General features: G+C 34.5%; 1 protein-coding gene across 2 annotated transcripts; it reads right to left on the bottom strand.

Moving 5' to 3' along the window:
- Positions 1 to 9,972: 9,972 nt before the first annotated feature.
- LOC148648952 (uncharacterized) lies at positions 9,973 to 15,121 on the bottom strand. 2 transcript variants are annotated; one of them, XM_088607399.1, is made up of 4 exons: positions 14,662 to 15,121; positions 12,897 to 13,096; positions 11,916 to 12,686; positions 9,973 to 10,633 (listed from the first exon to the last, which is right to left on the bottom strand). In XM_088607399.1, the coding sequence occupies exons 2-4, from the start codon at positions 13,086 to 13,088 to the stop codon at positions 10,484 to 10,486; spliced, it is 1,113 nt and encodes a 370-aa protein (XP_088463525.1). In that variant the 5' UTR covers positions 13,089 to 13,096; positions 14,662 to 15,121; the 3' UTR covers positions 9,973 to 10,483. The 2 variants fall into 2 exon arrangements, with proteins under 2 accessions (XP_088463525.1, XP_088463526.1); XM_088607400.1 differs by having other exon boundaries at positions 13,029 to 13,096; positions 14,662 to 15,120.
- Between the last annotated feature and the right edge of the window lie 382 nt (positions 15,122 to 15,503).

Below are 15,503 nucleotides of genomic sequence, written 5' to 3'. Positions count from 1 at the left end.
GGAGTTGGTGTTTGTATAGAACCTCATATGTCATTTAAAAAAAAAACTGTACAAGAGCAACCTTACAGTTTTATAAATATATTTAATGTACCACATCTGCAGAGAGACCTTTTAACTGACTATAATTTGTAATGATAAAAATGATAAAATCACAGTTATACATCACAGATTATCAAACAAAACTGGAAAATATCTGAAGGCATTTAATGTATTACATGTATAAAGCTGATATAATAAATATAGAAAAATAGAAATATATATTGAAAATACATTTATAATGACATCCTCTATTCAGATCTTTTTGATTCAATGGCACCATATACAGCATTACTAAAACCTATTATTAGTTTAATCCAGATTAAATCAATCCTAAAATGTTTGACCATGTGTTAATGTTAAGGGCTTGATACTGGTCTACACTGAACACTTCAGGATGTCTTCATGGAATTGTAAACCCTTTTTTTTAAATATTAAAATAATTGTGGAATTCATTTTTATTACACGTCTGTTTTTTTATTTAGAATTGTTTTTGTTGTTATAGCCACTCAGTTTGAGGTGTCCTACTTACTGTACCTTCAAATACGCACCATCATGCCACAATGACCACCTCATGCCAGAGGTTTAAATCTGATCGTAGCGCTACATACATACAGGGTACAAGTGCCCAGGATGCTGCTGTAGTCTTTGTGTTCACTAAGAAGACATATATAGAGTATAGAGAGCCTTGGCCAGCTAATTTCACCCTACCCTCAGCAGCATTTAGTCAATTGTGCATCACTGTTTGGGGACTCCCAGTCATAGTTGACTAGTGACATGGCCCAGTCTTGAACATGCTGAATAATTAATCATAAACTGCAATCAAATCAGTGTTTTTATCAATTGAGCCCCCTGGGAGGCCCCTTAATTGAGAGACATTTTCATTTACCTGTATAGTCTTGGACAGGTTTTCACTTCCTGGCTTTTTTTCAAACTGTGATATTTAAGTCTTTCAAACAGTATTAAACATGCAAACTGAGAAAGGGAAGGTCATGTTGCTCTTCTAGCTCATTTTATTTATTTGTGTCATCAAATTAATTTCTGAAAGAATCCAGGAGAATCAGCTGTGTCATCTTTTCAGTTGATGAGAACTGAGATCTGAGTTTCCACTTGTGTTCTCTTGTTCATGTTTCACTGTTAAATTGGAAGAAGTCTACCAGGTCAACTTCATCATCAGTGTCTTTGAGGATTTTGAATACTTGAAATAAGTCCCCTCAAAATCTGTTCAGGGCTTAAAAAAGAATTAGTCTTGAAAAGAATTGAAGAATCAATTATTTTAGGATGTTAGCATATGAAATTCCTTTAAACGTTGGAATGTAACTGGTAAGTCTTCTTTGGCCTGGTTCCAGAAAAAAATCATTTTATAAAGTCATGATAGAAACCGTACACAATACACAAATACAATCTTCCAAATCTCTTGTACAATTTTGACATCCTTTGATTTATATTCTGTACTTTAATCTATATATCCTCTTACAAAGTATGCATTTTATCATTTTACTGTATTGTTTAAGGGAGGGAAAGTCTGCTGCCAACATGTAAGGCTCTGTACTTCTCTTGTCAGCAGCCAGGTATATGTCCGGTTCTGAATTTCATTTAAGTGTGTTTGAATTTTCATCTATTTGTATTTATTATTTGGACTAAGTTAGCTTAATCATTAGACCACTGGTAAAAAACCTCTTGTCTGTAAAGACAGGTGTAATACACATCTATAGTATTTGAAAATTGCTTTTGTTACACCCATCTATAAGGTAACAACAATCCACAAAGGTAAAAAAAAAACAAGCAAAGCAATTATAGACCAGCAGGTATTACCTTATATTACTGTTATGAAGACAATAATTACATTTAAACTAGAAGATCAACCATATGGAAATAGGATTATAGAGGATAGCCTACATGGATTTAGAAAAGGTATCCCTTACTTAACTAACTTATAAAAACTCTTTAAAAAAGCAACATCAGTAATAGATACAAACAGCGCATACAGTAATGGATACAAACTATACTTAGTTTTACATAAGGCTTTTGATAAAGTTCACATAAATGATTAATCTTTCAAGTAAAGATAGTAGACATGCAGGATAATGTACAGTATTTGGATTGAGAGCTGGTTAATGGATAGACAACAGAGACTAATGGTAAAGATTGAATTCTCCAGTTGGAGTGTTGTGTTAATTGGAATACCTATGGGTCTATATTAGGAACAATGCTCTTCCTTTATATCAATTAATTTAATCAGTGGTCCTCAAAGCTGCACCCAAAGACAAATTAATGCTTATGAAAAAAGCCCATAATGCTAAAAACAAGAAAAAACTTTATCTTTCCACAGCCCGAGGTATGTTCCTGACTTAAAAGAGATAATCTTCAGTAAAGACCAAGTGAAATATTCATTTTACACAGTAACCTTTTTCTTCTAAAAGCTACCCATGATTATTTCTTAGGTGCTTTACTTTATCCATTCCTGTTTCATGCTGTTGTAATACAATTAATTGTAATAATTGTAATGCTGTTGTTACATTGAGTGGAGGCAAAGAAAGTCTTTATAAGCAATTACTAACACTATTACTGTTAAAATTGTTTTGGCTTTTTGAACTGTCTTAACTGTATCTGTGCATGTGTTTCATAAAACATTTTAACAAATTCTAAATCAGATCTGAATATTATACCCCCATAATATTGTACTAATGTTATTTGGCATAGTCTAATCTAGTTTAGCATGCCCTTAAATCAGTAACACATCTTAACCTTGTTGCAATTTACTGCGAGGATCACTGGCTATATTCTAGTATAATTAGTAAATAAGGATAATTGACAAATACAAAAAAAGGGATATTAAGATATTAAATCTGTAGAACCTGTAAAAGATATTCAGAAAGATCATCCATCCATTTTCTAATCGCTTTATCCAATACAGGGTTCCAATACAATCCAGTAGGGGAGTTGGATCCTATCCCAGCAAGCAAGGGGTGCAAGGCAGGATACACCTTGGATTGAACACCAGGCCATCACAAGATGCATACAGACACAAACACACACCCCACATCCAATTTTCCCAGAAGTCATTTAACCTAGTTATATGTTTTTGGACTGTGGGAGGAAATCCACAAGAACAGGGGGATAACATAAAACACCCCAGGAATAGCTGCAATGCTAAATCCTGTGCCACTCTCAGAATGAGCAAGTAAATGAAAATTAATATAGATAATTCCAGAGTACTATATACAGGTAACAAAACTATAAATGTTCAATAACAGATGCATTAAAAAAGCAAGATATGAAAAAGACATGTTTATGTTGATATACTATTTCATCTTCTATACAATGTGGGGAAGCAAAGGACAAACAATGTTACAATAAACAGTTACAACTGCTGATTTTAACACAAGGGATACTATGTTAATGTACAGTAAGACATCATTTAAAATACAATGTTCAACATTTTATACCATCTGTTACCGAACATTTGAAGAAAAAAAAGAGGAAAATGTTTTCTGGATTCAGTCCAGAAAAGAGAGATGATGCATTCTGAAGCTGGAATGGAAGTATAAAGGAAATTAATCTTTTTAGTTTTGCACAGTCTTGAAGTGGACCTGATTCAAGTATTCAGACACTGAAAAAGTTAACCCAATGGACATCTTTAGAGTTGCAGATAAAACAGCAGAGGACACAATTGGAAATTATGGAGATGTGCATTTAAAAATGAGACTAGAACTAGCTGTGCAAGCTACCCAGCCATGTTGTTGAAGTTAACACCCTAATACTGTATCTTTCATGAAATAATTTGTGAAAATCTTCAGTGAACTAGATTCTGGTATTGTTATTAAGCTATTCATTTTTGCACATGATACCATATTAAGAGGATTGGCAAACACTTTAAGAACAGCAAATTAAATTTTAAAAATAGATTAAATTCACAACTGGATTATGTTCACCCTTTTACCCAAACTGGTTTACCGGTTTTCTATGCAAATACATGCATTACATTGAATGTCTTTGGCCCACAATTAAAAAATATACCTTAAATGATATGCTTTATTGAAAGCTTTCTATAAACCTAAATATAATGTATCATATCATATTACTATAAAGATTATCTTCTAATTTAGTTCAAATTTTTGCCTCCACATCTTCCATGAAAAATAAATAAAACATATTTTTGAGGATGAGTGATTCATTAGCAAGTTTCCAGTCAATTGGTATAACTCCTGCTTTGAGTCACTGTTGAAACAATTTTGCTAATGGTAATTTGCTAAATCCTTTAGTGCATTTGGTAGAAGAGCAGCACACCCTGGAGACTTTTAATACTTTATAATAATAATAATAATAATAATTGCTTACACTTATATAGCACTTTTCTGGACACCGCTCAAAGTGCTTTACAGGTAATGGGGACTCCCCTCCGCCACCACCAATGTGCAGCATCCACCTGAATGACACAACGGCAGCCATAGTGCACCAGAACGCTCACCACACATCAGATATTAGTGGGTAGGAGAACAGAGTGACGAAGCCAATTCATAGATGGGGATTATTAGGAGGGAAATTTGGCCAGGACGCTGGGGTTACACCCCTAGTCTTTTCGAGAAACGCCCTGGGATTTTTAATGACCACAGAGAGTCAGGACCTCGGTTTTACGTCTCATCCGAAGGACGGCGCCTGTTTACAGTATAGTGTCCCCGTCACTATACTGGGGCATTAGGACCCACATGGACCGCAGGGTGAGTGCCCCCTGCTGGCCCCACTAACACCTCTTCCAGCAGCAACCTTAGTTTTTCCCAGGAGTCTCCCATCCAGGTACTGATCAGGCTCACACCTGCTTAGCTTCAATGGGTTGCCAGTTGTGAGTTGCAGGGTGATATGGCTGCTGGCAAGAACTTTTACTTTTATTTTGCTTATACTATTTAATAAAGAACTTTATTTTTACACAGCTTTATATATGTAGTATATTTATTCCTTAGTAAATGCCCCGAGTGAAATATTAATTTAATACATTAACCATTTCCTTTCATCTTCTAATATTCCTCCTTAATATCTCACTTTACTTTATCTTTAATGATTATATAAAGTACTTGCTTTCTCCTTAAATGTTTCTTAATTGACTTATCTAACCATTTAACCATTTTTGTCACAGTTTTCTAAACCTTAAGGTATTAAAATCTGGGACAAAGTTTAAATGTTTCATTCTCTTCTGAAGATTCCATATCTTAACCCTTTGTAAATCTCTTAAACCATGTCTCATTCCTTTAAAGTCTGTTTTCCTAAAACTGTAAACATTTGTTTTAGACTCTACCTGCATATTCCCACAATGCACTTTAAAGTACACTGTATAATGGTCCCAGTTCTCTAATTGTTCTCTGACCTTTCTTTTCCATAATCTGTTTTGACTGTTTGAAAAGTATTTTCAGATTGGTACTATTAAATGAAACAAACTGCAACTACCATTCATTTAATTCCCTGCTCAATCTTACAAGTTCAAACTGTAAATCCTTAATTCAAATATAATAATAGATAGATAGATAGATACTTTATTGATCCCGTGAGGGAAATTGCAGTGCAACAGCAGCTTAACACACACAACACAGCCACAGTGTAACGAATTATATACTAATAGTACAATACATACAATACAATACAATACAAGAGTTACTCACAGTCCGGACACACAAGAGGAAACTAGAACAGAACAGTACACAGAAAATCGTATCACACGTATGAATATAAATATAGATGTAACCATAGATATAAATATAAATATAAATGTATTGCACAGGTCCCTGGCATATATTGCACAAAAGTGGTTGTAAACGGGAAAAAGAAAAAGAAAAAGAAAGAGAACAGATGTAGCAGTAGATGTGTATATGCGTTTAGTCCAGAAACAGGTCACTGTCGCTGTTGCCTCTGCCAAGACGCACGGTGGATGCGTTGTACAGTCTTATGGCAGACGGCAAGAATGACCTCCTGTAGCGCTCCCTGTCGCACCGTGGATGAATCAGTCTATTGCTGAACGTGCTCTTCATTCCTGCAAGCCTGTCATAGAGGGGATGGGAGAAGTTGTCCATGATGGCCTCTAGTTTGGACATCATTCTCCTCTCAGCCACTACCTCCAAGGGGTCCAGGTCAGACCCAATGACAGAGCTCGCTCTCCTGATGAGCTTGTTCAGCCTTTTGGAATCTACTGCTCTAATCCCAGAGCCCCAGCACACCACTGCGTAGAAAATGGCACTCGCTACCACCGACTGATAAAACATGTGCAGCATCTTACTACACACATTGAAGGACCTGAGCCTCCTCAAGAAGTAAAGTCGGCTCTGTCCGTTCTTATAGATGGCCTCGATGTTCTTAGACCATTCCAGTCTATCGTCGATGTGCACTCCCAGGTACTTGTACGAGTCCACCATCTCCACGCCACTCCCATGGATGTAGACAGGAGTAGGTTTGACCTTTTTCCTCCTGAAATCTACCACCAGTTCCTTTGTCTTTGTCTTTGTCTAATAATAATTATAATAATAATTGCTTACACTTATATAGCGCTTTTTCTGGACACTCCACTCAAAGCACTTTACAAGTAATGGGGACTCCCCTCCACCACCACCAATGTGCAGCATCCACCTGGATGATGCGACGACAGCCATAGTGCGCCAGAACACTCACCACACATCAGCTATCAGTGGGGAGGAGAGCAGAGTAATGAAGCCAATTCATAGATGGGGATTATTAGGAGGCCATGATTGGTAAAGGCCAATGGGAAATTTGGCCAGGACGCTGGGGTTACACCCCTAGTCTTTTCGAGAAACGCCCTGGGATTTTTAATGACCACAGAGAGTCAGGACCTCGGTTTTACGTCTCATCCGAAGGACGGCGCCTGTTTACAGTATAGTGTCCCCGTCACTATACTGGGGCATTAGGACCCACATGGACTGCAGGGTGAGCACCCCCTGCTGGCCCCACTAACACCTCTTCCAGCAGCAACCTTAAATATATTAGGGATGCAAGCTTGAAGAAGTAAAATTAAATAAAAAGAGTCATTTCAGAAACGGTATAATTTCAGATTAAAATATTTTAATCAATAGTTCTCCAAAAAATAGTTACTTTATAAATATAACTTTTATAACATTGCATTATACTATATATACTGTATGTAGAAAATATGTACAGTATATAAGATAGATTGATGAGATTTGAAATGGCTGAATTATCTTTTTTTACTTTTATGTTCTAGTTAATCCTAATTAAATACAACTTTAATCTGCTAACATGTAGATGCCTATAGTTACTGCATATGTGGGAATAAAATGAATTCCGAATATCATGTCCAGTGTTATGGTTTTCATCGAGAGTCCAGTTAACAAAGATGTATTTGCATTGCATTCACAAATCACACTGCAACATACAGAAAGTACGTTCATCACATAAAAATAATGATGAGGAATTTCATAATTCAAATTAGATCTCAAATATTTTAAAATCTGTTAAAAAGCAGCTATTAACCTCCCAATGAGTTTCTTAATACATTGCTATACGTTTTGCTATACCTTAATATTTCTTTTATTCCAAGCAACACCGACCTTGCTGAATTTTGTTAAAACGTGAGTAATAGACTGAGTCATTGGCTACTTTTTTATTCTGAGGTTCACCTGCTTCTATTTTAAGCAAAAGGTGTAATTGCTGACTTATAATGTGTTTATTCTGCAATAGCTTTTAAACAGTGGCTTCTGTGTTCTGCTTCCAAAGAAAATCTTGAAGGTTCATCAGTTACAGTAAAAATAAAACAAGAAAAAATAACAGAAAAAAGTCAGCCAAGGGAAGGTTTTGCCATTTTGCCAGTGGGCGCCTTAGTTTTGTTCTATTAACTTTATTCCAAATTTTATGATTAAATGTTAAGCAAGTGATGAGGAACCTACTACTGTCCTTTGATGTGAATGTCAGAATATATTTCAAAACATAATAGATCATCAGAGAAATACTCCCTTTGATATTCATATTAGGGCACTTAATGGCCCATGTCCAACTGGGAAAGAGTTCCTTGGCTTGCCAGGAGATATTTGCTCTAATAAGCAAGACAGGAGCATGGTTTTGCTGATGTTATCATTGGAAGGCCCCAACTAAATATAGGCCTTGGTTTATTCAGTGTTTTGGATTTGTTGCAAGGGTTGACCTAATGATAGAAGAGAAAAATGTGATGGTAAACAGCAAAAGGCTAGGAAGGTCTCATACTGAGAAGAGAAACACTTAGAAATATAAACCTAAGCCCCTTTTCCTTTTACATAGTATCTTGATTATCTGTTAGTTTCAGAACATGAAACTTTCTCAAAGTCTATACATTGTACAGTACGTGTGTATCTTCTATAAATATAAATTTATATTAGAAATCATTTCAAATTTTCTCTTGAACAAAACCTGAGAAAACCTATTTGTACATTTATTTTATGTGCTAGCTGTATGAAGAAACAATGTTTTAAGCCTAAAATGCTAAAATGCACTTTTGTTTTTTCCACTGAAGTCAGGGACAGAAAAAACAGAAAAGTATTAATACCTTCATCACCTCATCAAACTTTTCAGTGCTTAAGAGGCTTCCCAAGTATGACCCCTGTGTGTATGAAGGGGTTTCCGGGCAGTAATGGTACCTATGAGTAAGAGCTCACGTCTGGGCCTGCACTAGCCTGGAATGTGAGGTAATGTCTGATGCATTGGTTGCTATACGATAGAGGTGACTAAAATCCACCTCTGAGTGGAGGAGCTGTTTGAGACCTTGTTTGTTGTTCTTCACATATACATTCTATGCAAATTTATACAACAGAGGGGGACAAGGGATTAATTTTTACAAGATGGACAGTACACAGAGCTGCAACCCCAAAAAATGCCCACTAATCCCCTGTCAGATCCTTACCAGAAAACAGATGTGACAACTAGGAAGATTGAATTCACATTGATTAGAATCTACAAACATTTGGTCACAGCAAAGTAATGTATATGGATGCTGTAGCGCATAATGTGTTGTAGTAGTAAATCCATCCCATTTAACAATCAAGTTTAAATAATTCATTACCAGTTGTTCCTTGTCATCAACATCATTGTTCCTCTCTACATAACTATTTAATTAAAAATGACTCTTTTATATTCTACGCAAAAAAACATATCTATCATTATCTTAAAATAAAACTGCTACAATTCCTGTAACATGGAACTGTGTTTTTGCACAAGAAAAGAAAACACTGAGTGCAAGAGCAGAACAATGCAAAATATGCAGCGCTGTATTCACTCAGGTTTCTCCATACTCAGGTTCCCTTGGTGGCAGGAAAACAGAATCATCTAAACATGATCCTTAAACATACACATTGCAATTTGCTATACAATACTTATGTCATTAATTTTAACACAAATTGAATTAAATGCAATGTCAGGTTGCATTAAAAAATCATCCGATCTGTATTATTGATATTGCTGAAGTAAATCTAATTGGTCAAGTTAAATTAACAGTTAAATCACTATGAATTCAACTTTTATATAAGTCTAAGGCAGGTTGCACTCACAATCAAACATGTTACATAACTAATGCAGCTGCACTATGCAAATGTCACAAACACTGGAAGTACTGTATCTGTAAGTGCACAGCAGAAGACAAATGCACCTTCTTCAAGGAAGTCCTAGGTTATTTATATTCAGCTGTGTCAATAGATCCAAAAATATTGTCAATTGAGCAACAATAAAGAGGAAAACAGGTTAATTAATTATATCTGAAACCACAGGACATTCACGTAATGTAATTTTAAAATGAAATGCAAGTAACACACACACACAAGGAAAATCAAACATGTTTCCAATAACATTTTTGTGTTACGTAAATGTAAAATTTAAGATATGTATAATTCTTATGTCATATGCAACATTGTTTTAAAACAGTTCATTAAAGTAACATGCTCAAACTTAAAAATACTGTGAATTCCAGACACATAAATATTTATTTTGTTACTACGGTTCACAGTTCATGAAGCAAACATTAGGTCATAGTAGAGCATAAAATTTATATGATTCCCAGAAATATGTGCAACTTCCAATATTCTCTTCAAGTTTAGCTTTCAAATGCCCACTTGACTAAATTGAATCTTGTCTGCTATTCTGAGGTACCTGAACCTCAGTACTTTCCTTTCAATACCATTGAGACTACTCCTAAATATGCAGTTCTTGTTTTGATAAGTACGAACAACATAAATACTGTGTTAAAATGCTTTGAATTCCATTGAGAATACTGTTGCAAATCACAAATTTAAAACCTACCTATTTATATATGTAAAAATATGTTTTTCCATATTTTATCACATATTTATCCTTAATTTAAGTATACCATAAAGCATTTGCTACCAATATTTTTGATACAATGACAGTATGTATTGTCTCTGACTGCCACCTGGAGGCGTTTCTGGCTGGCATTGAACATGTGAAAGGATTATTTCAAAGAGAACAAGCTAGTACAGTTGGAAATAATAGAATGTGTATCTGGAGTCAGTGTGCCGAGTTCTTGCAGAGCCTCTGGGCTGTTCTTTACATATTCAGTAAATTTCAATTTTTCCTCAAGCTCCTTGCACCGATCTTGAATCTTAAACGAGAGAAAGGAAGACTTAAAAATATATCAAAATATTCTTAGATTGAATCATGATAGAGATGTTTTAAGAAACCAAAAAATGAAACATGATAACCTATATCAGTAGAGTATATCAGTATATTGTCACTTTATGGACATGTCTTCATAGTCAAATGTTTAACTTGTAATATAATATGACGGCACTGTACATTTATGTCTAACTCCATTAAAAATATTATCTATATGAATTTATATGTGAATATACATATTTAATTATACATAAAATGTTGCTGATGCTAATCCATCATATTTAAAAATCACATACTGTATGTTACCTCATCATTAATATAATTTGTTCCTATCAAGATATCCATTAAGACAAAAGGCTATAAATACATCTAATAACGCACTTCTGACAGGATAAATTGTTAGCATAAAACAAAATGACTAAAGTTCTATCAAAAGTGCGACACAGAAATGATTGTGTAAAAAGAAAAAAAAATATTAAGTCAAAAAAAGTAGAATAATTCACAGTCTAGCACAACATATTATATACTGTAGTTTATTTTGAGTATTTAATCCATTTATATATAGATCTTAACTATCCTTCTTCCATTTGCTGAAAATCTAGATTAATTTCACTTTTAATGGAAACTCATAAAAACAGAAGACAAACTGTTAATCTCTATTTTCCTTTACTGCAAGAACATAAAATACATTATCTCATTTATCTAGTTTTCAAACCGCTTACTCCTTGTAAGGGTCACAGTGGTAATAGGCTGACAACGGCAGGGCAGACCAGACTGAGTTGCTCCTGGGAGATTTCCAGGTGCTCCCAGACCAGCTGAGAGATATACAATAAACTCCCAGTGAGTGCTGGGTCGGCTCCATGGTCTTTTTACTTTGTTTAAGTGTTTTCAAACCATACAAACAGTTATTTTCTTACATATATATACTGTAAGTTCTTAAAGTTTTTGCAATATTTATTGGTAAGCTTAAAAGATATCAAGAGTTTCACAGTTAAATAAAGAAATGGTCAATTTAAACCATTTTTAACATAATGTAGACAACTTTAAGAAGCATTATAAAATTATTTTAATTACAAATATAAATCTTAAAATTCATTCAAGAAAATAAACCCATACTTAATTTGAAAACAATTCACAAATTCAGAAATATTATTACCATGATTTATGTTTATTATTAAATGATTTAACATTTTTGTCCTCTGTAGGGGATAGAGAGGCTATTTTGTACAGTATACAAAATATGTATAGTTTAGCTATTTGACACTTACCATTTCAATTTGTCGGATTAGAGAAGGACGGATTTCTAACTCAAGCATCATATCTCCTTGCAATATATTTTCATGGTACTCCTCCAGCTTTAGATGTTGCTCCAGACTTCGGATTTGATTAAGGCACTCTTTGTACTTTTGGTTAAGCATCTCTGTTTTTTGCTTATCTCTTGCTTCCCATTCTGTAAGTTGCTTCAGATGGTCCATTTCATTTTTCTTGTCTTCGAGTTGAATACGAATGTTTTTAACCTTCTGCAAGACCTGTATAATCTGCTGTTCCAGAATTTTTGCTCTCTCTTCACGCCACCTGAGTGCCATGAGCTCCATTCTGGCATTTCTTAGCTTTGCTTTTATGTCAGTCATTCGTTCTCCTTGACCGTTCCCACTTTCTATTTTTAAGAAGCTTGAAGGCTTTCTTAAGTGTTCTGTCTTCTCTAGGTTTGGGCTATTGGAGGTCTCCACTTTTGCTTGGCTAAATGAGTGTTTTGGCCACTTCTGGTCACTATATTTCATCTGGTAAAGGTCAACCCATTGAGATGCTAGGTTAGCTGCCAGAAGGCTTTTATAGAGAATATCTGGTACCAACCAAAGGATTTTTCCAAAATGCAGTACCCCCCCGGCCTCCTTAGGTGCACTCTGTGGATTAAAGTTCTCTGCTTTAATGGGGCCAGGAGTGAGCAGCAAAGCCCACCTCCGTCGCAGGATAAAAAGTTCGTTAGCCACCTTAGCAATGGATTCCTTTGGTTGCACTTTTGGTTTTGTCCAGGACTCCTGAAGAGAAGTTAAGGATGAGAACATATCTGAGAAGCATTCTGAGATTCCTCCTTCATCATTAACATAAAGACTTTCACAAAGAGGGATAACCACTTTGTCATCAAAGGTTTCTTTCATTGACCTTAGATGCTCTATGAAGGAGCAGAGCCATGAGATATAACCTTGAAGGTCAGAACCTCCATTATTAACTGTGATGTTCACACCTACTTGATTTGTGATAGCTGGTATTCCAGCAAGATGCCAGAGCACATCCAGGCTCTCAATCTCTCCCTGGTAACTCTCAGTAAGCACACTCAGAACATGCTTTAAGGTGTCCAGATCAAAAGCTTCTTTGCAGACCTGAACATGTGTCTCAAAGGAGGCAATTTCCTTCCGGAGACCTGAATAAAGCTGATCCATAATGCTTCCTGTAAAGATATATTCACAGGCTGAAGAATTGAAGCTATTAGTCTAATTAATGTGGTCATGTAACAGGTTAAATTACCTGTTACAAAAGCAATGCAAATTGGATGATATCATGAAAGAAATTAAATGAGTTGCAGTATACTGATACCCCAGTTCTTATTTTTAGACATATTGCAAAATAATTTATTTTTCAGTTTCAAGACAGAAATGACATTCATGGAAATGTATGTCTCCAGTCATATAGGGTAAAGAAATTTAATGAGTGTAGGCCTTTGTGACAAGAAATATAGGTTCACAGGCCAAATCCTTGAAACATTCAACATCAGAGAACCTCACCTATTTGAACTTCAAAGGTGCTGAAAGCTACATTTACTAGTTTTGAAAGGTCACTCTTTGAAGTGTCTGACCTGTCACTACACAATGAATGATGTTTATAAAGTTTGCTCTTTCCATTGCAAATTTGGTGTAAAATGTTAAGAAACAGAGAAAAATTAATTTGGACAAGTTAACAACCAAAGGAAAATTTGATTGATGTGAAGCATTAGGCTGTGTTTTCCAGTTCAGCTTTAATTGCTAGTTAAAAAAAATGAGACTTGCAATAAAAAAATAAAAATCTTCTCTGCAAGCTGATGAAGAGTCAGATCAAATCTTAGATTACTAAAATGCTATTCAGTAAGAATCTTTCTAAATGATTTTTTACTAAGAGAAGCACCCTAATCTTCTGATATCTGTAGTGCCATTTTGTCTGGTACATTATGGATAATCACATGTTGAATAAGACACAGCACAAATACTGTTATTCATGTTTCTGTATTAATTCTTAATATAATCTAAATTGTTGCTATGGTGAGAAAACAGTTTTGGTTTCCACAGCATAGGTAATAGATGATGGATGGATAGATGGATAGAATCTTTTCTATGGAGATAAAACTGAAAACAAAATTAAATAAAAATGTTGGAAAACACAAAAATGAACTATAGTGCTGAACTATAGTCCTTTTAGTTTTTTAGGTAATTAAATTATAACACTGTTATTGGAAACTGCAGTTAAATAACTACACAACTGACTTGCAGACAGGAATCTTTGCATAAATGCTATATACTGAATGTTAAATTTTAATTTCACATACAATAAACATTATACTCTATTATGATATTATTATAGAATATTTTCTTATCTCTTTAAATCTTTAAATCACAGACATGTTTACTGCACCCACAGAAATTACATCAGCTTTGGGACTATATACTTCAGGTCAATTTCCCGTTTAAAAAAACTTTGTTTCTTCTCATGTTTACACTATTTTAAAATATTTGTTTTAAATCACTACAGACAATTTTTAAATCTTTTTTTCTTCCTATCTACTGATATCAACTACATTTATTTTCTCTTCTCTTTTCTGGATGAAATGCCAACTACAGTAAACTTAAATATGTTTACTGTAGAATTAATGTAATGCACTGTATGCAGTGCATAATATTTGTCACTATAGTCTGAAAGAAACTTATCAGATATAATATACAACACATCCTTAGAATAAATTATTATGTAACACCAAACACTTACCAAAATGTATTAGAGCTGGTCAGAGATTCTTGTATGTGGCTGAACTTCCTCGGTTGCTAAAGAAAATCACAATCTTCTAAACATGAGTAGAATCATATTTCTTAATTTCATAATGTATTTCAGCTTTTAACAGAGAATGCTTTTCCAAAGAGAATGTTTTTCACAAATTTAGTACTTTGGCATCCTCACTTGTTAGTGTAACCCATTAGTTCCACTTCTGTTAACAATTATTATGGTTTCCCATTTATTCTTCTGTTAATATTTATTTTCAACTATATTTAAATCATATTTTCAATTCATTTACAATTTACTATTTAGACTTCTTAGTTTTAATTTTTTACATTGGATGCAAACCTGTTCTATGGTTCTATAATGTTTTCAGATTTCTCTGTATTCCCTGTCTTAACTTGCCAAGCCAGGGCTAAAGTACAGAAGTCTTGCAAGACACAAAGTGATCTCTCCACAGTAACCGCAAGTTAAAACATGCAGTCCCTAAGCAATAAAGCCTGCTGTCACTGTTCCTTCACTGCTAAAGACAATCCCTTATTAGTCAAATGCCATAGCAGGACTACTTTGTTAACATAGTGAAAAGAGAAGAAAGAAAACACAATGTTATATGTTCTTTCTTCACTTTTCAGCATGAAATAAACCTATTACTTGTTCCTTTACAGCTTACGCATGCTGATGCAGCTACCCACCTGAACTACTTTGTTAACATTAGAAAATATCCTCCAAGTTCTAAAGAACTGGGGTTTGATTACAGCTATGGTGATACATCTAATTTTAGGACATAATCACCAAAGGGAAAATAGCAAAAAAGAAAAGGTATAAAATCAGGGCAA

Source organism: Lepisosteus platostomus, chromosome 14, assembly GCF_059453375.1.
Source record: "Lepisosteus platostomus isolate fLepPlt1 chromosome 14, fLepPlt1.hap1, whole genome shotgun sequence".
NCBI lineage: Eukaryota > Metazoa > Chordata > Actinopteri > Semionotiformes > Lepisosteidae > Lepisosteus > Lepisosteus platostomus.
The sequence above is the reverse complement of the archived record's forward strand: the minus strand, read 5'-3'. Positions and strand labels throughout refer to the sequence as shown.